This window comes from Anguilla rostrata, chromosome 1, assembly GCF_018555375.3.
Source record: "Anguilla rostrata isolate EN2019 chromosome 1, ASM1855537v3, whole genome shotgun sequence".
In the NCBI taxonomy this organism is placed as follows: Eukaryota; Metazoa; Chordata; class Actinopteri; order Anguilliformes; family Anguillidae; genus Anguilla; species Anguilla rostrata.
This window is the reverse complement of record NC_057933.1, coordinates 79,468,825-79,491,829: the sequence shown is the minus strand read 5'-3', so window position 1 is coordinate 79,491,829 and position 23,005 is coordinate 79,468,825. Positions and strand designations below refer to the sequence as shown.

General features: G+C 46.4%; 1 protein-coding gene across 1 annotated transcript; it reads left to right on the top strand.

The window, feature by feature from the left end:
• The first annotated feature begins 1,710 nt into the window (after nucleotides 1-1,710).
• LOC135236783 (protein LYRIC-like) lies at nucleotides 1,711-21,332 on the top strand. The gene is made up of 9 exons (XM_064303317.1): nucleotides 1,711-2,639; nucleotides 3,275-3,373; nucleotides 6,618-6,720; nucleotides 8,689-8,757; nucleotides 9,888-10,142; nucleotides 10,793-10,867; nucleotides 11,266-11,346; nucleotides 15,051-15,154; nucleotides 19,211-21,332. The coding sequence occupies exons 1-9, from the start codon at nucleotides 2,325-2,327 to the stop codon at nucleotides 19,250-19,252; spliced, it is 1,143 nt and encodes a 380-aa protein (XP_064159387.1). The 5' UTR covers nucleotides 1,711-2,324; the 3' UTR covers nucleotides 19,253-21,332.
• The last annotated feature ends 1,673 nt before the right edge of the window (nucleotides 21,333-23,005 follow it).

The window sequence follows — 23,005 nt, the reverse complement described above, 5'->3', positions numbered from 1 at the left end:
CGCGTTCAAAGGCATCGAAGCAGGGATCAGCCCGAATTCCACCGATCCACGGCCCTGGCCTTCCTCTGAGAGCTGACTCTTTCAACAGAAGGACGGCGTTCATCCCGCCTCGATCCGCGCCGTGGGAAACCGGGATAAACGGACCCATTGTTAGGCGAAGGACCCTCGGCCCGCCGTCTTGTCCCCCCCCCCACCCCCCCCCCCCAGTCAATGACTGCCTTATGCGCCGGAACACTGCGTCCAGAACACGGCGGAGAGACGCGCCGTCGAAAACGACTTTCATGTCCAAATTTGAAATGATAAAATATTGTAATAAAGTTGGAGCCAATCCCATCAGATAAGGAAGAGAGAATCCTCCTCCCCCCTTCCCCCCCTTATTTCTTGTGCTTGTCTCTCGGTCATCCACCATGCCGACTTACAGCGAAGTAGCCTATCAGATCGAGCCGTCTGGCGGACAGGGCCAGATCAGAGGCGGGTGGAGGCGACCGCTGACCCGACCGGACGCGTTAAAATGGCTCCGCCAGCAGGGTGCATCATGGGAAAACTGCCACCGCCGCGAAGAAAACCAGCGGCGTGATAAAAAAAAAAAACGCAGAGGTGCTGGCAGGGCGAGTTTTATCAGTCTCTTCCGCGACATCCTCGCTGGAACAGTGAGTTCCTGTCACGGAACAGGAAGTTGTAAATATTCATCCCCTCCTCTGCTTGGAGCGTGCCTTGCCAGAGCCCCCCCCAGAAATCCCTTCCACTGTGCACCCGCCAATCTACTCAGCTCCCTGGTGTTTCAGCCTGGTGTGTCCACAGGAAACCACACAGCGTACACACAGGCCTAAGAGAGTCCGTACCTGCAACGCGATGATAAGAGTTCCTCCAGCACAGGGCTGCCCAGTCCTGTTCCTGGAGATCTACCGCCCTGTAGATTTTCACTCAAACCCTAACGAAGCACACCAACAGCAAGAGATCTTGTTGAGCTGCTAATTAATAGAGTTAGGTGTGCCAAATTAAGGTTGAAATGAAAACCTAAATTACGGTAGATGTCCAGGAACCCGGGGCTGGACAGCCGTACTCCATAGCTTCTACCTTTGTATATGTTGATGATTGGCCTTGACTGTTCTTGTGTGTGTGCTGAAAGGATATTTTAAATACAGAGGTTTCTGACAATCTGCCATCTTTACAGTGGTGGGGATGGGGAGATTCGGGGGTTCTTAGTCAACCCTTGTTCATGGAGATATGCTGTCTTTTTCATTTCAACCCTAATTTGGCACGCCTGACTCTAGCAGCTCAATGGAATCTCTAGCTGTTGAGTGAGGGGTGCTTTGTTAGGGATGGAGTGAAAACCTACAGGACGGTAGATCCAGGAACAGGATTGGGAACCACAGGTCTTCAGGTAAATCCAAAGCAACAGTTCAGGGGAAAAAAGAATGAAGGTCTGATATATTGAGTCCTTCCCCAGCATGGGCCACACAATTACGGTTAAAAACACCCCCGGGAATTACTGAAGAAATTGTACCGTTTCAGCAAGACAGACATTATCTAAAATCAACAATACTCTGATGCCACCTAGCGGTCGCGGATAGAGAAATTTTTTTTTTTTTTTTTTTTTTGCTGGTAGCTCTAACTGGGGTCCCGGCTGATCACCCAGACAAAGAGGCGATGATGCTTCTAATTTTGAGCAACTGCTCGTGGTAAAAGCCGACGCGTAATAGTGCGCGAAAAACGAATGCATTGTGATTACGTGTGTATTTTCAAACCGACACAGGGAAATCATTTTATCTTTAAAAAAAATGGCGTGATTTACAAACCACGTCTGTGTTGATCTTGGGTCTCCCTTAACAGCCCATAATCACTGATAACGTAATGTACAAAACGTTGCAACTGTATTTCAGACGACCAATCGCAGCGAGGAGGGAGACAGGCGACAGCAGACACGGGATTTGCCACTAACGGTTTATTATTGGACTTTGATGGCCACCGTCAATCTCTCGGCGTTCTTATTCCTAAAACATTTACGCAGTTGCGTTTTTTGTTGACTTTCCAGTCCGATCGAGATATTGGCGTTCAATTGCGCAGCTAGAACGTGTTTATTTTGTGGACCGAACTCCATCACATTGTCATGGTGGCAACGACTAACGGTTTGACGTCTTGGATTTTTTTTTCTTTGGGTGTTGTGAAGCCCTCCGAAATAATGCTGAAAAAGTATAGAAAACCCTGAAAGAAAGCATTTGAAATGCACCACATATTCCTTGGAATTTGAATTTCCGATAGTTTCATTTTGAGAAATCAAGAAGCATTCGCCTCATTACCTTTCAAGAACTGAATAGGAAAAAATGTTCGGTTTACTTGTGCGCTCGGTTTTCGAAGCTGGACAAGACATTTTTCGCGGATCAGTGCTGTCCGAAATCGTCCAACAGTGGATCGGTTCCAATTTTTTAACTCTTGTCTCCGTGCTGCTTGGGGGTGTGGTTTTCTTTGTTATTGTTTCGTTCAGGAGACGTGGACAGCGTGGGATTTCTTCCACCTTCACTGTCGATTTCAACAATGCAGACGTCTCCCTCGAACAAGTCCTGCAAACACCCTTTCGCCTGACGGTGAAAAGGAGCAGACAGGACCCAACAAAGAAAAAAAGAAAAGAGAAGGAGAGAGTATGTCATCATCATCATCATCATCCCCGTCATCATCATCATTAATAATATGCATTATTAACATTATTGCAAGTTCGTATAATCTGTATTTTAAATAGCCAGGACCATAGCTTAGACAAGATGGTAACTTATCACCACATAGTGTGAACAATAATTCAAGTCAGAAACGTGTATATCTTTATAAATTTGAAAAAAAAAATTCAATAAAATGTTGGAAATTTATTTTATTTTATTTTGCCATTAATGTCACTTTGTGTCACGTCGTTAATTTACTCATTTTCAGTTGGTTTGTGTGGTTTGTTTTCCCCTTGGAGCTCTGTCTGGCGAGTTCACCCTTCAATAGGCATAATAACGGCGCTTCGAAATGGGCTTCGTGTAAGATTTTCATTGTCCCACACGACGGGTTGCAATAAGCAACGAGAGAGAAGCGGTTATTTCTCTTTGTTGCGTCCGTGTCCGCGCGGCGGACGTGGGCTAATTAGGCTATATGCGTTTCCATTAGCCCGCTCTTCAGCATGACCAATGGCAATACTCAGCAGCCGTAATTACTACTGCCATTGCTGCGCCCGCTGATGCTTTTTGTTCTTGTTGACTTGATTTTAGGGCAAGTTTCAGGGCATTTTATTTCTTCACAGGACCAGCCAAACGGGCATCCGGCCGCCGCGCCCGACGGCAGTATTGCAGACAGCGAGGCCACACGGAGTCCTGCTCGCCCAGACGGCAAACCTTTGAAGGTATAACGCACGCAATATTAGCAGGTCTATGGTTCTGACAGCGATTTTCTGCCTGGGAACTAGTGTAGGCATAAATCAGTGCAAGTAGAGAGTGCATTTGAATTGCGTATCTTGAACTTGTATTGGATGATAACACTGAATTATTGTATTTAAGAACTGGATTTCAATGGCACGACTTTGATTTGTATTGAAATTGAATGTAAATATGAAATAGATTTGCATTCAATTTTCACTTTTAATTTATTTTTAAGGATGCAAGTACAGTGCACTTTCAAATTCAGTTCCTGAAGTTCAATTTCAGTTCTCTCTAAGGCACATCTGGGCCATGGGATAGGGACCTAGTGATCACTGATTGTTTAAATATTTTTTCATTTTGTGTTTCTGTGTCCAGATTTTATTTTTATTTTTTTTATTTTTTACACATTTGGTCATAACGATCGGTTTACATCTAGTCAGGCTAATCTTCATACGTTGCTGAATGTTTCAAATAGTGTTTTGTGGGGACATACTGGGTCAACTGCAGTCTGCTCAGCTGGAGTTTAGACCACCAAATTGCATTACAACTGGAATAGCTATCCAAAGATGTGGAATAAGGATTAGCTGTTCCAATTGTAATGCAGTTCTCTAGTCTCGAGGTTTAAACCTGTAGTTTAAACTTCAAATAAACACAGTGCAATTGGCCCATTGAGATTCCATGTCTTCTGTACATTAATTGGGCTCAGTTGTTCAAATGAAGATGAATTATAGAACATACAAGAGTGTGGTTTAAAAAAAAAAAAAGTCACATGCACACACCCACATGCACACTTGTACGCACACACACAAGGACAGGTGCCTCCCCCTTCGTGTTAAATCTCTGAATGTTAAAATAAGTTTTGGCGATATGGCCATATCAGCAGCTATGCAGGTGTGTGCTTAGTTAGTATTTGGGTGGGAGGCCTCCTGGGAAAACTGAGTTGCTGCTGGGAGTGGTGTTGGTGGGCCAGCAGGGGGCAATCTTTCCTCTGGTCAAATAAACCCTAGTGCTGTGATGGGGACACTGTACTGTAGGAGACTCTGTCTTTCTGATGAGATATTAAACTGAGGTCCTGACTCACTGTGGTCATAAAAGATCCCAGAACACTCATTGTGATGAGTAGGGGGGTTCCCTAGGTGTCCTGCCTAAATTATTGAGTCTCAGCTGATGTGGGGTGTGTTTTCTGGGGCAAAATGTTGATGTGCAACACGTTGGTGGTGGTTGAGGCAAGTGAAGTTTATTGCCGTAAAGTGCTTTGAGTGTGAGAAAAGTGCTATATAAGTGCATGGATTTATTATTATAGATAACGGTTCCATTTTCCATTCAACACGGGGTTTGGCTACCAAACAGCCGAAGGGTTGTCATTAAGTGCAGTTGTCCAAACGCAGACGTGACAGGCTGTCTAAGCACGAGTGGTGAAAGCACAGCGGTAGACCCGGCAGTTTAAATAGTTTTCTGGCGCTCTTGGACAGCGGGGGCGAAACACGCCGCGGATGTGGACGGCGCTGAAAATCGCCGTGCGGCTCCCGCTCTTAGCCGGCGGGATGATATGACAGCTGGATGAGGTTCTGCGTTCCCTTTTGTTTGTCTCACTCGCGGGAGACCGAGGGGCAAACGATGCTACACCGTCTTTCTCCCCCTTTGAATAATTTATTCCCATTAAGCCGTTAATGAACTGACAAACGCGAGTCCGCGCGAGCGACGTGATGACCGATTCGCCAGCTGGGCTACGTAGCTTCTCGGAATTCCGGGTTAGCTAAACGGGACTCCGCGGCGCTAATAGCGTAGCAGTTTGCGACGTCTCCGGACATTCGTCATTTAGTCTAGAAGCAGAAGCGTGCAAGTGATAAGAGCGATCCTAGATTTGGGAGCGTCCTGCAGAGTGGTGATAGTTAGTTAGGTCAGGTACAGTCTGAAGAGATGGGTCAGACAACGGTGGAAGATGGGCAGTGACTGAGTGGTTCGTAGAGAAGCAGGGAGTTCGTTTCCCCTCTGTTCTCTTGTCAGTTATACAGACTGCTGTGGTCTCTCTGGGGTCCCATTGGTTATACACAGTAACTCCCTGCCGTTGTGTCTCAGGGATCCTGTCAGTATTACATAGACCTGTAATCAGAGGCTTTTAGGAAGGTCTTCATTAGGACTGGTGCTGTAAATCTGCCCAATGTGTGATTGTGCTTTTAAAGTACCACATCACATTTCTGCACTGTAAAAAATGCTGCTTTTTGAATCTGGCACAATCTGTGTGTGTGTCATGTGTGTGTGCGTGGGTGGATAGGTGGGTGGGTGTAGTGTGTGTGTGTGTGTGTATGTGGGTGGGTGGGTGGGTGGGAGGCTGGGTGGATGGTGTGTGTGTGTGTGTGTGTGTGCTGGCAGGGGGACTCCAGAGAGACAGCAAAGAGAATATGGGAAAAATATGGCCTAAATTAAATCGCCCCATCCTCCAATTAACCAATAAAAGCCCCCCGTGTAACATAATATCAGACCCATAACAAAATAATTTGATCACTAATGCAGACAGACAGGAGCAGTGAGTAAAGATGCAAAAGAAAACCAAGCCATTCATGTTAGGATGCCCTCAGATGACCTTAGAAGAGGAATACTCAAATCTGGCCAATCAGCAGTACTGATACTGATAGTCCGTAGTCCAATAATGGCACCGATTGGCCAGAGATTACATCAGCTTTACATCAGTCCCTGTATTTGACTATCTCTGGCTTAGAGTGTTAAAAAAAACATTCTGATGAACAGAATGTGAGGGCTAAAGAGGAGGAAGAGAGAGGATGAGATGAGCTGCCTCCTATCCTTCTCATGCACTGTGTGGAGAACACAAGCGGACTGTCTTCAGTTTAAATATAGAAAAGCGACAGAAATACAAACGGAGACATTTTGAACACTCAACACCTGTCATTCAGTGCTACTGCTACCATGAGTTTGTGTGCATGGCTGGATCTGGGTCAGTGGTCATCAACCATGGTACATGGAGGGCTACACGGTCTGCTGGTTTTCGTGGTCACTTTGTGCTTAATTAAACAATTAGAGCAGTTGATTACACAGTTAACTCACTTTGCCTGGTTACTTGGGTCTGAATTGGGGGTCGGTTTTAAAGGTGAAAACAAAAGCCAGTAGAGACCCTGTGGCTCTCCAGGACCAGGGTTTGAGTCTCCTGATCTGGGTGTTGTGAGACATTGGTGATAGTTCTCTGATTCTCCTTTTCCCTGTTGTGTTTAGCCTAAGAAAAAGAAAAGGAAGACTGATGTTTCGGAGAAGAGAGTCGTCCTGCTGTCCAATGACCTGTTCTCTACCAAGGACAGGACGGAGGAAGAGGAGACTGGTATGTCACACTGTCAATCAAACTATCAGTCAGTCAGTCAGTCCGTCAACCAATTAACCAATCAACCAATCAGTGATTTAAACCATTCAACCAGTCGTCAATCAGTGAAACATTAATGCAGTCAGTAGGTCAGACAGCCAACTTATTCACCAATCAGTTGGTGAATCACACCAATCAATCAGTCAGTAAATCTGTAAAGCAGTCAGTCAGCGAATCAGTCAATCACCAAAATGGTTTAAAATATTATTGGTGCACAACTCCGGTCCTGCAAGGCTGCTCTGCTGTTGGTTTTTTTGTTCTGACAAATTACCTCAGTGTTTGTTTTCTGTCAGCTCTATAAACTAGGCTGGCTCACTCCAGTACTTGAGTCCCAACCCGTCGTTTAGACGTCACTTTACACCTCGCGGCTCGAGAGCATTCTTTCTCCTTACTGTGCGTTAAGATTACTATACGTTTCAAATTATGGTTACCATGGCAACTCGATTAAGCGCCGCCATAGGATTCCGTAGCATACGGCCATTGTTAACCACCCCTAGCCACGCCCCTTTTATACATTACATTACAGGCATTTAGCAGACGCTCTTATCCAGAGCAACTTACACAGCATTTACATAGCTTTTTACATGGCATCTATTTATACAGTTGGATATGTACTGCAGGTTAAGTATCTTGCTCAAGAGTACAGCGGCAGTGTCCTGCCCGGGAATCGAACCTCTGACCTTTTGGTTACGAGACCAGTTCCCTACCCGTTATACCACAGTGCCGCCCCTTATACCAAGGGACCGATTTACTGGAGGGTTACTTAGCGTGCAGATTGACCCATGTATTATGGGAAACATTAGCGTGGCTAAGGGCTTTATGTCAGAAGCTCAGCAGTGAGTGAGGGTATTTTTATTTAAAATGAGTTAAATATTCTTGTATCAATGCTGTTTTTTTGGTCTTGTTCTTCATTTTGGGGACCTGGAAATTGCTTCTGTTTGGGAGTTTATGTGCACCCTGTGCACAGTTATAAAAATAAATATAAAATAGAGTACACAAATCTTCGCTGAAGACATGTATCATTTTTAGCCTTTAATCTTAACACTGAGAGTTTCCTTAAATGTGTAACAGAAGATATTTGATGGTAATGATAGTGTAGAAGCTTGAGAAGAGAGTGGTAATTATGTTGTAAAAAAAAAAAATCTAAACCTTACTAAAAACCAAAGAAAATATTATTCTCTTCACAACTTGCATTTTGTTAGTTTTTTTTTTCCTTCAGAATGCCATAATTTTATAAACATTTTTTAATAATTGTTTTCGGGAAGTTTGTGTGTGTTTTTTGTATGGGTCCGTTGATATGTGTTTTTGTATGGGTCAGTTGATGTGTGTTTTTGTATGGGTCAGTTGATGTGTGTTTTTGTGAGGGGTAGTTGATGTGTGTTTTTGTGAGGGGTAGTTGATGCGTGTTTTTGTAAGGGGCAGTTGTGTGTTTTTGTAAGGGGTAGTTGATGTGTGTTTTTGTAAGGGGTAGTTGATGTGTGTTTTTTTAAGGGACTGTTGTGTGTTTTCGTAAGGGGAAGTTGATGTGTGTTTTTGTAAGGGGCAGTTGTGTGTTTTCGTAAGGGGCAGTTGATGTGTGTTTTTGTAAGGGGTGATGTGTGTTTTTGTAAGGGGCAGTTGATGTGTGTTTTTGTAAGGGGCTGTTGTGTGTTTTCGTAAGGGGTAGTTGATGTGTGTTTTTGTAAGGGGCTGTTGTGTGTTTTCGTAAGGGGCAGTTGTGTTTTGTAGGGCGTTGTGTTTTGTAAGGGCAGTTGATGTGTGTTTTGTAAGGGTAGTTATGTGTTTGTAGGGCTGTGTGTTTTTCGTAAGGGGCTGTTGTGTGTTTTCGTAAGGGGCAGTTGTGTGTTTTTGTAAGGGGCAGTTGTGTGTTTTTGTAAGGGGCTGTTGTGTGTTTTTGTAAGGGGCAGTTGATGTGTGTCTTTACCCCAGGGATTTGGGAGAGGAAGATGAGCAGCAGAGAGAAGAGGCAGATGAGGAAGGAGCGGATGAAGAGAAAAGGTAAGTGTCACCGGTGAGAAAGAAAGGAGATGCAGGAGAGAAGAGGGGGAGGGAGAGAAAAGTAGGGGGGCGTGACTGTGTGGCTGTGCAGAGAGTTGGGTGGACCAGCCCAAATGTGCGGCACCCATCTCAAACTCCAGTCCTGGAGGGCTGCAGCGTCTGCTGATTGTAGCGAGTTTCTGCCCTGAAGTGCTTCATTTAAGTCTCTGGTTAGCTATGGAGGTCTGGCGCCTTGTTCTCAAGGCTTAAAATGGTAGCCGGTCGAAAGGAAGCGACTGCAGACATTCTGGCCCTCCAGGACTGGACTGCGACGTCTGACATCACACATCACGTTTATTTGGCGGGCGCTGTTATCCAAAGCGACGTACGATAAGTGCGATAAAGAGCGGATGGGGTTTAAGGCCAGTGTGTGTGAGAGAGAGAATATGAGTTAGCGGTAGTATGTTATGTGTCTAGCTGTGCTGAGACCCAGACTGTGTACCCAGTACCCTCAGTGCCACACTTTCCTGGCACGCAGTCAGTGCTGTTTTCCTCCAGGGGCCGGATCAGCTGCAGCTGCAGTGTGAGTCAGCCGGGATGGCCCAGCAGCTGGGGGGGTGGGGGGGGGGTAGATGGGCAGTTAGCCAGCAGACGGGGGGCTTTATTCCGGGCACTTAACGCAGGAAAATTATCCGTTCATTCATCTCTGACAGAGCGCATTTCACTCTGATTAGAGATTGTCTCCGGGCTGCTCAGCCCTGTTCCCCGGTGATCTACCGTCCTGTAGGTTTTCGCTCCGAAGCGCAAGGCTCATTTAACAGCTCGGGCCGTGGTTCCCAAACCTGCTCCAGGAGATCTACCGTCCTGTAGGTTTTCATTTCACCCCTAATTTGGCACACCTGGTTCTGCTTATCAGCGGCTCAGTGCGATCTCTAGCTGCTGAATGGGGTGTGCTTTGTCTGAGTTGGAGTGAAAACCTACAGGGTTGTAGATCTCCAGGAGCAGGGTTGGGCAGCCCTGGTCTGTGTGTTCTCTGTTGGACTCTGTAAGCTTTGTTGGAGTTGAATTAACACTGAACATTTCATTGTGTAGGGAGGGGGGGCGGGGCTGCTTGACCTTTAACAGCTGCCTCATTCTCCCCCTCCTCACAGAGAATCCCAGAGGGGGGTCCCAACAGCGCCCCCCGATGGCGGAGATTCGTTGGAACGTCCCGCCCCACCCGGAGGGGGAGTGGCAGCCACGCCCGGCGGGGGGGGAGCCGCGGGGCCCGGAGGCCAGGTCGACTGGGGGCCCCCCCCGGAGAGAGGGGCGGCCCCAGGAGCCGGGGAAGGCGGAGAAGACGAGCCGCAGGGCGGTGGAGTGGGCGCCCCCTAGTGGGCTGGAGGAGGACATCTTCTCACACGTGGGTCAGTACTAACACCGGGCACCACCACCGAGTCTATGAACCCGGGCTGCCCAGCCCTGTTCCTGGAGATCTAGACTTTCATTTCAACCCTAATTTGGAACACCTGATTCTACGAATTATCAGCTCAATGAGATCTCTAGCCGATGAATGAGGTGTGCTTTGTTAGGGTTGAGAAGTGAACACCTACAGGACGGTAGGCCCCCAGGAACAGGGTTGGGCAGCACTCAGCTCCTGTGGTCCTTCCGTCTGCCATAACTGCAGAAATTTCCTACACTTTGCTGCAGTACAGAACCTCCGTTGCCATAGCGTTGTCCTTGGTCATGGTGCCGTGATCAGTTTTCAGAGGATGCATCGAACCGCAACATTTTTGGAGAGGGGAAGCAGAGCTTTAGTGAGTTTTAAAAATAGAATATAAAGAATCTTTGGAGCGGGCATGCTCAGTCAGCTGGTTCATGCTCACGTGTGTTTCGATTACGAGTGGACCCGTATTCAGGTTTCGATGGCACAGAGCACTGGTCCAAGATCAGGTCTCCTCTGTCCATTTGCCAAACCATGTCCATTGTGAGTTAAAAGGGTAAACTGATCTCAGATCAGCAGTCCTGCTCTGTTTGAGGACGCGTCCTGAGAGCTCGCCTTTGCTGTGCCTCCCAGGGACGTGGGATTCGAAAGACGTGAAGGCCGAGCCTGTCACGTTCGGGACTGTCCCTGACCTGTCTTCTGACTTTGGTGAGTAGGGTGGCAGGTCGTTGGTGAGTTTGATTGCGCTGAATTGCACTTCCTGGTTTTGGCGGGAAGTTTAATTGCACTTCCTGGTTTTGGCAGGAAGTGTTTGTACACGAACGGGTTTATTATTATTATTATTATTGTTATGCAAGGGTAATGTGAACTAGCTGAATGAACAAAACAGTATGAAATAATGTGATAATGACAAGCCTCCTTTAAGAGTGGAAAATAGTGTGTTGACCTCAGATATTGAAAATGAACCTCATGCAATTTTATGATAGACAACAGCAAAGGGCACCTAAAACATTCATGCTGTAAAAAAATAAAAATAAATAAAAACGTATCTTTCTTTCGCTTGCGGCTATTTATAAAGAAACGTGTTCCTTCTTTCGGTAACCCAGGCAACGGCTCATCGCTTCCCCGGGAGGAGTGGAGCGCTCAGACGGCGTCTCTGGGCGTGGAGGACGCCTGGCTGAGTCTAGGTGAGAGAGCGGCGTCTCCACGACACGACCGCAAACACACACACACACGGTGTGAGGTCCCCACACACACACAGTCTCCAGTCTCTGCTCTCGCTGATTGTAGTGAGTGTGTTTTATGTGTTTAATGTCTGAAGTATTTTCATATAATGTTATTATTTTTTTGTTTTTGTATTATGTCTCAGTAACAGTCACTGGCCACACTGTAAGAGGCTGAAAAAGTGAGGGACTTTACTGAAGTGTACTGATGAGTGCCATCTCTTCAGCTCTTGCTGGTCTCTCTTTGTTGATGCGATGGGCTTCACTAGCAGCAAGTGCCGTATAATCTGCTAATGCTTTGCCTGTTTAGAGGATCCCAGTCATGCAAGTGCTTTTATTCTGGACTGGGTAGGATCTGAACATCCAAGGTGCAGTTCCGCTGGTAGCCAGCAGGGGTCGTCAGAAGCATAGTAATCATTTTCACACATCGCTAATGACCACGAACAGATATGGAAAGTTTAATAAGAAACACTTGTTTGACCCATGCCCAAGGCTGGGATAGCAGCACATCTGTGATGTGATGAGTCAGCTTCATATGGTGTGAAGTTCAACCCCCACCCAAGACAGACCATTGTATCATAGGGACATTACCCACAATCCTTTTCTCGGTCTCAAGGCTGTCTCCCGACTAGAGGGGCAATTGCTATTGCCTGTGAATTTTTTTTGCCTGAACACAGCGAGGGGCTGAACCCCAAAAACTCCAGCCAACAGAGCAAGCAGCTCCCCCAAACCGCAGGCGACTAGAACAGGGGCGTCCAGTCCTATCCGGAAAGGGCCGGTGGGAGTGCAGGTTTTTGTTTTAGCCCAGCGATAAGACACCTGATTCTGCTTACCAGGGTCTGGGGGATTCCCGTTCTAGGAACTCTGACTCTTCACTCACGGGAGATCACATGACTGTACCGCCCAGTCGAATCCCGTTTAGATCTCCAGACCACTCTTAGCAGCCTTAGAACTCCAGTTAAAAGCTACAAACCTGTTCATCCTCTTTATTAATTTATCTGTTTTGTTTTGTTTAAACAATCTTTGTTTTGTTGGAGTACTGATTTGTGCCAAGACCGCTCTATCTGGTTGAATACCGAACGATTGAATGTGTCTTGTTTTTGTGTTGTCTGAGTTCTTTTTGCTTCATAATTAGTAACTAATTAATACGTTTTTCTGTTTATTACGCAGATCTGGTGCTGGCAGTTACCCGGGTTGTTTGTACGTGGTGTTATTTGTAGTAATGGAACAGTGTTTTTGATTGACGTCATACTGGGTGGAGCCACAGAGGTGCCAATCACTGACATTGCATTGGCATCAGGCTGTCTTATTTGCCTTTTTTCTCTAATCTTCCTCCCTGTTTTCCTTCTTTTTTTATATCCCTCGCTTTGTTCTCATTCCTCTTTCTTGGCTATTGTTTCATGGCCCCGGGTTCACACATTTTTACTTTTTCCACACGTAGCTACATAAAGAAGCTGTCTACGAGGGCGGCGGTGGGGTAGTACGTAAAAAAAAAAGAAGAAGAAGAAGAAGAAAAATCACTGACACGTTTGAACCAAAAAATGTTTTTTGTCCTCCACATAAAACCTGACGCTTGACTCAAATCAGTGAGTCACTTCTGGCCTTTGTACAACAAAAGCATCTGCCAAAGAGAAGCCCGGCTTTCAAATGCGGAGTAAATGTCCTCTTGTTCGTACACGAGCAAGAGGAAGACGTGCTAATAATAAAAAAAGGTCATATCAGCGACCTTTAATTGAAATAGCGTACTTCGGTTCCCCTGAACCCCCTCCCGCCCCGCCCCGCCCGCCACTGTCCTTTCGAACCCCCAGCCTAGCGGTGGAGGAGTCGCTCGCATTTCTCCACAACACCCCCTCCCCTCCCCCGCTCCAGACTTCCAGATTTTTGTGGGTTAAAGCTGAGATTGGATGTGCAGCCCAGAAGCAGTCTCCTGCCATAAGCCGGATTTGTCCCGCTCCATCCTTAACCCTCTCCCTGCCGTTCCTGACATTCCTGTAATCTCACTTCTGAAGAGTAGCGGTAGCTCTGTGGCTGCAGCACATTTCCAGTGCTCTGATGTTTCCCTTAAAGAAATTGACGCATACTGGAATGTGCTGTAAATATATGCTCTTAAGACAGTGACACGATTTTCGTTGTTTTTGGCTCCGTCAGAGCTGGCTGCTGGCATAGACGCCCCATGCAGTCTTTCCTGACCGCAGCCGTCCCAGGGCCACAGAACACAAAGTTTGAAGCTTTTTAATTTTAAATTTTTTTGTAAGGCAGTATAGTTATTTATGTGTCTGTGGAAATCGATTCCCCCGATGGCTTCTGCAGCTGTTTAGTAAGAGATTTTGGCCCCTCCCACCACAAAGAGCTTGCTCCCTGATTGGGCAGCCAGAGAATGGGAGTGACCTAAAGCACTTACCCTAACCCCCCACCCCCCCCCACCCCCAGGAAATGGCTTCCTTCCTCAGTCTATGAAACAGCTGTGACTGATAATACTTGCTCTGTCTGAATAAACTCAAGCACGTTGAAGAAAATAGGCCATCATTTTTAAAAGATGAAAAAAGTGGCTCGGGACCCATAATTCCCTGCTGTCCCCTTTGTTCGGAAGAAGAACGCTTCAGAAGGCTCCGAAAACGCACCCTATTCAGGGGTCTGATGGGATTCCTGAATGCAGTGCTGCCCCCTTGAGGCTAATGGGGACTAAAAGACCTCCAGGAGGGCATTGTTCAGTCCTTAGTGTCTACGAGCACTCTCAGGAATGGCTCTGGTTGTTCCAGTGCTCGTGATGGAGCTCTGTGTTGTGTTTCCCCAATCTTATCTGCTTTCAGTCATTCTTTCCGTGTCCCTGTGAGAGCATTAGCCAAGGCCAGCGAGCCACGTCCTTGCCTCAGGGCACTTTGCGTCGTGCAGCAGGGATCTCCTGGATGGCCGCCATCACTGCAGTTTTTCTGTGCGGATTTGTTTCAACCAGCGGCCAATTTAGGCAGCGCTGTGCGCGTGGACACCGTAGCTACCGTCAGTGACTCAATTCAAGCACTTCAAGCGCTGAAACTGCCCAAAAAAACCTGCAGATAATGTGGCCCAACGGAACTGCCGTTTGAGATCACTGATGTGTTGGCTTGTCACTGTGGGCAGGCCTAGATAAGCTCCGCCCCCCTCATATGTAAATATAATTATGACATCATCATTACTGTGTTCCCCTCTGGGAATGTTATCACATCCACCAGCCACCACAGGTGTCACAGCTAGATAAAGATTCTATACTTTTTTTAACATTAAAAAAAAAGAAAAAAAACATTTCTGTCGAACTGCCAACCACAAACAAAACAGCAGTTTTAATTCCAAAGTCAGCGAATGAGTCAGAAGAATCCTGTGATTTTGGATGTTGCAAAGAGCCTTAACTTTTTGTTCAAAACTGGTGGGAGTTTTGCTCTTGCTATTGACAATAGAGATATACAGTATTGATACTGTTAGGAAACACTGGTACCATGTAGTTAGCATTCTGTTTTTTTAGTTTTCATTTCACAGTGAGGCTCTACTTAGTATTGAAAAAGAAGTGTATACATGGATGACAGATCCATGTATACATTTGTTCTGTTAACAGTCCAGTCCCCTGTAAGGCTTGTTTCCAGTGTGCTCAGTGTGAACTGGCGGGGAACGCTTCACTGTTTACTTTCTGTTGACAGAGGACCCCTCTGAACTTGACCAGACGTCGGACTGGAAGCCTCCCAGAGAGGAGTGGGGTAACTGGGCAGGGGAAGACGGTGCCCTGGGGCAGGAGGCGGGGCAGGTGGGTGTAAAAGCGTGCTGATTGTGCCCTTACTGTGGATGCCAGGTAAAGGATTAGTATCCCCCTCTGAAAATTAATTTGGCAGGTCTGAAAGCCTTGTAGCAATACTGTCATCTGTGTTGTGCAAAACCTTGTATCTGCAAACGATAACACCAGATAACAACAGCAATTGTTAAAGTGTTCCATTCACCCATTCTCCCAAAAAAATAATTTCATTGTTCTGTCACATGGGATTTCTAACCAGCTAACCCTTGTTATTTGCAGAGTCGTGAGACAATCACAGTACATAGAGCTCAACGAGAATTTTTATTGTGTCTAAAAAAATGTAACAAAACAAAATGAAAAAAACGAAATTTCAACATGTAAGTTTTGTAAATAATGTTACGTTCAGGCTGTTGGGGGGTGTTTGGGGAGAGTAATGCAGCAATGTAAATGGAAAAAAACTGGATTTCTTTTGAGATTAAACTCGGTTCAGAAAAGAAAACCAGCCTTTAATGGTACGTGCGGGTATATCTCTGTCCCAGGGTGAGAGAGTCAGGCGTTTTGCAGGAAAGCTTAATGTCCACGAGGCCTGTGGAGAGGGCCAGTTAACTCAATGCTGTTCCTGGCCTATTTCACATCGCATTTCAGCCAGCTGTACCCCTCCCTCGGGAACACCCCTAAATAAAGACAGAGCTCTGCTATACAGTGAGAGGAAGTCCCCTTAATATAGCTTGAACGCAGTCAGAAAGGATGCCAAGGAGGTTTTTGCGGTTTGTCTTCTGGGAGAAGCACGTTCGGCAGGCTGAACCAGAGGCATTATGCAATGGTGGTTAATCTTCAATTATTAATTAAGATGCGATTCACCGTGGACTGTGGCTGGGAGAGAGCGGGGGAGCCTCTTGTGTGTTCTGGCTTTAATTATTAAAAAGGGCTTCGCAGTGAAGAGCAGGATTTCTCAGACGGACGAGATCCGCACTTACCGGCGATGCACCTTGCCCTCGCCCGAATAGCAGATGGTCGCTTCGTACGAGGGAAACAGCGCTCCCGTCCTTCCGTGGTCGTGTCTCTGCTGGTTTACGTCCTGTTGAGACTGAACGGAAACCTACCCTACCCCCAACCCCCCTTTTCTCTTAGGACACGGAAGTGACCCTGTGCTGTTTATTTTGTCTGGCTTCTAGTCCTTTCTGTAACTTTCTGTCAGTTTGTTTTTTTTTTTTTGTCGTTGATGTAAATGGGAAATGAAACACTGGCGATTTGTTGCGCCCAGAAAAACAGGAGTTTCACTGCACTTTGTGAAACACGGATTCGTTTGTTAATAAAAGTGCAGGACTAACCAGATACACGACCCCTCCCACTCCTTCCGCACCTGTGGACCGGTCGACGGTCTGTGGGAGAGCATCGTGGCTCACTATTTGATTGGTTGATTAAATAACCGGTTGGCTCATCGTTTTTCCTTTGACTTCAGTCTAGGACGGTGGTCTCCAACCCTGGTCCTGGAGAGCTACAGGGTCTGCTGGTTTTCATAGTGACTCTGCACTTCATGAATCAATTAGAGCAGTTGATTACACAGTTAACTCAACTCACCTGGTGCCTTGGGTCTCAAGTGGGTGCTGATTTTAAGGTGAAAACAAAAACCAGCAGACCCTGTAGCTCTCCAGGACCAGGGCTGGAGACCTCTGGTCTAGAGCAACGTTTCTGGTGCTCCAGTGTTAGTCCAGGGTTACTCAGATCCAGCCCCTGTGGCCAGGAGTGCTGCTGGTTTTCTTTCCTACCCAATCAATGAACACCACTGACTGGCCAGAGGTTTAACTCACCTGTCGCGTCAGGTTTACCCCAGTCCCTGATTGGACGGGAGGAATGAAAACCAGCAACACTACTGGCCCCGAGCGCCAGATTGGAGTATCCCAGTGTTCCTCCCTATCGTAGCTGCTGAATCAGCTGCCTCTGATGGTACTGTGGAGGGACCTGTGCCTGACCTGGAGTGGGGGGTTTTCTTTTCTTTTTTTTTGGCACCATTGCAGGGTCAGTGCCCGGGGAGGAAGACGAGGGGGGGTCATGACCTGGCAACCGAACAGGGAGCGGAGAATAAGGCCACGCCCACATCTGCGGACGGTGAGAACCGCACGCCTGATTGGCTCCCTGACCGTAACTCCTTCTGGGCTTCTGATACTTTGGATGAAAGCATCTGAACCATTCAATTAAATATTAATGCAAATATAAATATTCCAAGGACTTCAGTGTGCTAAGAGTAGGTCTGCTTCTGACTCTCTGTCCTCGACCGTGTTGATTTACCTGCCGTTTAATGCAACCCACTCTGCAAATGAAGCGACTTTCTTTCCAAACGCTGCTCTGAGCCCTGTTGACTTGGACACCAGTTTTTACACACAGTCACACACGCGCACACATGCACACACACACACACCCACCCACACGCGTGCAAACACGGTTGGCCATGCCGCATATAATTTTGGCACTGCAGAATGTATTTCTGCAAGAGAAGATATTTTTAGGGAAGTGCACTTGGGCTGACTGTACCAGATGCTCTTCCTGGGGTGAACCGCATTACTTCTTGATGCAGTTTCCTGGCATTTTCTTTTTTGCATATGGTCAGAGCTCTTTCACAATATGTCAGCCTTTCACAATTTAAGACCGCGTTTTGCTTACTTCGTCAGGGAAGTGCATGTGCTGAACGGACCCGAGTCACGATGTAATCTGCGCTTTTGCAGAGCACCCAGCTGGTCATCGGGGTTGTGGAAACAAGCACGGAGGAAGTGGCACGCCTGTGAAATACTGCATACGCAACACGTTTCATCTGAAGAGTCTTCTGACTCCTTTCTGTTTGTGATTGTTTATACTTGGGTAGGAACTTGAGTCTGTTATAATGTGACTTTAAGGGGTGACAGGAAATTAATCTGAGCGTGTGCTCCGGACGAGTCACAGAGATTCCACCGAAGTGATGTCACCGGGAACTGCCGTTATTTACTCACCATGGCGACGGGAGAGGGAGGGGGAGGGGCCCCGGGGAACAGCATCGCAGCGACTCTGTTGTTGTGACACAGAAAAACTCGTGAGCCAGAAACGCGCCTGCCTCCATATTCATGAGGCGGGAATTATGCTCTGGGCTCATGGAAATTTTTTATTTTTTAATCTTCTTCTTTCTTGGCTGCCTGGCACCATTCCTCTCTGAGCCCTGGGCGGCTCTCTGGGGAGAAGCCGATTTATCCTCTCGCTGGGTTTAGGGGACCCCGCGCCCTTTTTTTTTTTTTTGTGAGGTACGTTTTGCGCCCCGCTCTCTCTTGGAGGAGTTTGTCGCCATGGAGACCTCTGTCCGTCCATCCGGCGACAAACCCCCCCCCCCCCCCCACCCCCACTAAACATTTTTTGTTATTGTTCTGGAACCTTTCTTCCAAAAATGTGTCGCTTCCAGGTCAGAAGGTTTTTGCATGAAAGTGACAGTTTTAGATCAAATAATGTTGTTTCATCCTCATATAAAATTGCTGATTTGATTTGTAAGCTAATGATGAAAAAAAAAAATCCTCCCCAAAAAGATTTTTGGTGACTTATAGATGTTATGTTATTTGAAAAGGGGTGTGTCTTAGTGCTGGGCTCAGACAAAAACCTGCACCCACACCTGTCCTTAGATTAAGATTTGACACTCCATTTCTAGACCTTCTACTGGCAAATCACGTTGAGCAGGGGTGAGCAAGGGCGGCCATATTTGTTTATAGGCGTAATTGAAACAGCTCAGAACCGTTATTTCTCTTCAGTTGGTCAACTGTGCACTCCTGAATTGTGCGTGTGACAGAAAGTGTTTGTGTGTTTGTGTGCGTGTGTGTGTAGGTGTCTGTGTCTTGTGTGCGTGCGTGTGTGTGTGCGTGTGTTTGTGTGTTTTTGTGTGTGCGTGTTTGTGTGTTTCTGTGTGTGTGTGTCTGTGTGTGTGTGTGTGTGTGTCTGTGTGTGTATGTGTTTGTATTTGTATTTGTGGATGTGTATGTGTGTGTGTGTGTGTTCTGGAACACTGCCCTCAGGCTGAATGACCTCATCATTTCTTTCTCTTTTTTTATTTATTTCTAGACCCCGATGGTAAAAAAGACAGGAAGAAGAAGAGGAGAATGAGGAAGGAAACCTGACGTTGCCACCTGAAGCGGCCAAGTGGATCACAGTTGGAGTACGATGTCTCTACTTTACCTGGGAAAAGCTTCGCTTTTAGAAGGGCTGGCCAAAGAACAATTACCAGTGCAGATCGCTAGCGTGTGTGTGCGTTTCCGAGTGTGTGAGAGAGAAATGGAAAGCGAAAGAGAGAGAGAGAGAGAATGCATGGGAGCATGACGTGGAAACGAAAGAGTGACAGAGCAGGTGAAAGAGAGGACGGAGAACGAGAATGCGTGATGGAGGGAGAGATAAAAAGGGATGAGTGTGCAGAAGGTTCCATTCCCAGGCACACCCTGGGGTGATCCATTCATTGGCTGAGAGAAGGATCTGGAGCTCAGAGACCTGCAGGAAACACGACCGGGGGGGGGATGGGGGGGGGGCGAAGTGGGGGGGCATTTCCCCACAGCACCGGTCGTGAAAACCCGCCGGCCGTAGATCACCGCGTTTGAGCGCGGACCTCTCAAAAGATGGGGCGGTAACCGTGGCGACCCAGCCCCCCCCCCCAGATCCACCGAGGAGTCGGATCAGAAAGAAGCCGAGCGCTGACTTCACGGGTTAACACTCCCCCCCCCCCCCCACGCCGCTGCTGCGCCCCCTCTCGCCCTGGCGACGGCCCTGCTATATTCGGCGTGAGACAAAACAACTTCCTGCGGAGGCGTGACTCCACCGAGCATTTCTGTTCTCTGCTTTTTTTTTTGGTTTTTTTTTTTACAGTAAGTTTTTTATTTCAACAAAAATGTGCTTTATTATTTCTTTTTTTTTTGGCGCAATTCATTTTGGAACACTAGCAAACAAATAAACAACCAGGGCTGGAATACCGTTCTTCTCTTTTCAGATAAATAGAATCTAAATCTTGGCTGAGCACCGGGCGCCTTTGTGCCGAGCTGTTGCCAGGCCACGGCAGGATAAGCGCAGCAGTTTCGGTACTGATGTCGAGTCCAGTGGCCCCGCGGTGCCGCACGCAGAGAGCAGGTGTGCGTTGGTGTGCTTCCGGCGTGAGCGAAGAGCCTGATCAGGAAATGAACGCCTCCGCTGTGTAGCGTTTAGCCGCGGAGCCGCAGAGCAGCGCTAGCAGCGTTAGCCTGGCCGCTTCGGCGCCTCGGCGTGAGTTACACGCCTTGGCATTCGGCGATGTCGATAAGAGATGTTTGCCTTTCGTGCCCACTGGCGCAGGTGAACGGGACAATCGCATTTCGCATCGAAGCTACGGAACTTCACAGAAGTTAATTCGCTCGCTAGCAGCGCTGGCTGGCCCGAGTGGCTGGAGCGGCGGCAGCCAATCCCGTTCCAGGAGATTTAGTGGACCGTCCTGCAGGTTTTCATTCCAACCCTAATCTGGCACACTTATGACTCTGCTTGTTAGCCGCTTGTGAAGATCTCTAGCTGTTGAATGAGGTGCGCTTTGTTAGGGCTGGAGTGAAAACCTACGGTGCGGTGTACCCCTAGGAAGAGGGTTGGTTACCACTGGACTTGAGTGAGTGTCATTACATTACAGGCATTTAGCAGACGCTCTTATCCAGAGCGACGCACATTGTATCCAGTTATACAGCTGGATATATACTGGAGCAATGCGGGTTAAGTACCTTGCTCAAGTGTACAGCGGCAGTGTCCTACCGGGGAATCGAACCTGCAACCTTTAGACCAACTCCTTAGCCATTATACTGCGCTGCTGCCCCAGAGCGTCCAGAGAAAGAGCGCAGGGTCTTTGGAGCACTGTGGACTGGGCAGCCTGCTCTTGTTTCCGTGCAGTGGGAACACCCCGCTGTTGCCAAGCGCCCTGTTGCTAGGGCACTGTATGGAGCTACATGCACGGAGTGCTCGAGTTTGCTCGAGCCTGCCGCCGACGTGTCACCTGGAGATTCATTTAGCTGTCGAGATGCACAGAATGGGGACGGCCTCTCCTCTTGTGCTTAGAGATTAAACTTCCTTGCGGCTGCTTTTGTAAGAACAAGTGTGTTCTCTGTTTGCTAAAATTGACTCGAGTGTTAATCTGAAGTGATATATCCACTGAGAGGAAGAAACCTATAATTTTTTTTTTACAATACTCAAATATCCTCTTTAAATCAATTTTAAACAGCCGACTTCACATTTTATAAACACTTTGCCTCCTGCCAAATGGCATTCAGATACTGCACAGAACACTGCTGAATAATGTGAAATCTTTATGTATGTGGTACGTATGTATTTATGTATGTATGTATTTATCTATGTGGTGACTGCACCTTGGGGATGGGTATACAGCTCACGCTTGTTGACTGAAAGTTGTTGTTGACTCGAGAATTACTTGTTTCTGTTTATCCTGAAGTTTGGTCGGTATACTCTACATCAGAAAACCTGGAACTCTTTACCTGTGATTTTTGCCCTCAACATTCTACTGCCCATTGCAGACATCGTCACTGATTTGATTTTTTTCTTTTTTTCTTTGCGAGATGTCATAATTTGATGATTGAATTTGAAGCTGAACGTTCAACTTCGTTTGCAGTACAGAACATTATTATAGTTGATCGGCGTCTCATATTTTGAATGGGCTTCATCAAAAAGCCTTTCATTGTTGGATTAAAGAAGATTTCTTTCAAAAATTCTAAATCAGTGAGTGCACCATTGGTCTCTTACAAACCCATGGTAGCAATGTTTTAAGAACATTTCCTTCTCCTCCCCAAAATAAAAACCTTTCCTATAGCTACGTTGTTCATTTTTTTACTCAGAAAAATGTGGTATGGAGGTGGTTGCGACCCAACAAAATCACGAGAATGCATTTGCTCAAATTTAAACGACCTCAAACTTTGTAAAAAAAACCTGTGTGTGACTGGTGATTTTATTACACTGAATACCAATACAAATGGACAACAAAGACTGCTATTGAGATACTGGTGCGAGACAATGAATTGTAAAGGGAATGGTTCACTTTAGATACTGCATGTAAAAAATATCAAATTCGGGAATTACAGGTAAAATAATACTTCAAAAATGATTTTTGTTATTCTTAATGTGTGCATATTTATAAAAATGTGTTGCATGTTTCCAATTTTATATGTGTTAACTTTTTTACCAGTGTATCTGAAAAAACACTAAAATAAAGTTGTTCAACATACAGTAGCTGACTATTACTGCAATGCCGATTATTTTATATGAAACCTAGGTCTATATTTGTTTTGTGTTCAATAAACAGAATTATGTAAAGCTACAGTTCTATAGATCATGGAGTATTTGGGTAACAACTGAAATGTAATGTATTAATTTACTATAATGCCCTAGTAATGAATTAATATCCATTATGTTTTACATTGTAGTTCACGTATAAACGTTTTAATAAATTAAAATTTGTATTTCACATTTAAAGCATTACTACACGACGTTCTTTCCATAAGGACATACGTACAGTTGGCTGTAATGTAGGTGTGGTATCTTCGCTGAAAATTTAAGAATGTCACAACACGTTCCTGTTTATTGGCAATCGTTCACGGATGCGTTTCGTTTTCCAAATGATCTCACGGGTCATTTGGCACCATATACAGTATGCTCTATGTCTGGCACCGGCCCAAACCCATAATCTCCAAATGGGCGGGTCAAACCTTATTTGGATTAGAACGATATTAATTTAGCTTCATAATTCGTTACTTCCCTTGTCTGTCAAAATAAATTTGTTGACGATAATTACGTCTCTCTCGCTTATTGGTTACACTTACTGTTCGTCAAATGTGTCAGTTTTGCATTGTG

What these genes read in the sequence shown, in the direction of transcription:
- LOC135236783 (XM_064303317.1), top strand. Translation starts at nt 2,325, where the DNA reads ATGTTCGGTTTACTTGTGCGCTCGGTTTTCGAAGCTGGACAAGACATT. An exon ending in GGAGCGGATGAAGAGAAAAG is followed by an intron (nt 8,758 to 9,887) that starts GTAAGTGTCACC and finishes CCCTCCTCACAG; the next exon opens with AGAATCCCAGAGGGGGGTCC. An exon ending in TGACCTGTCTTCTGACTTTG is followed by an intron (nt 10,868 to 11,265) that starts GTGAGTAGGGTG and finishes TCGGTAACCCAG; the next exon opens with GCAACGGCTCATCGCTTCCC.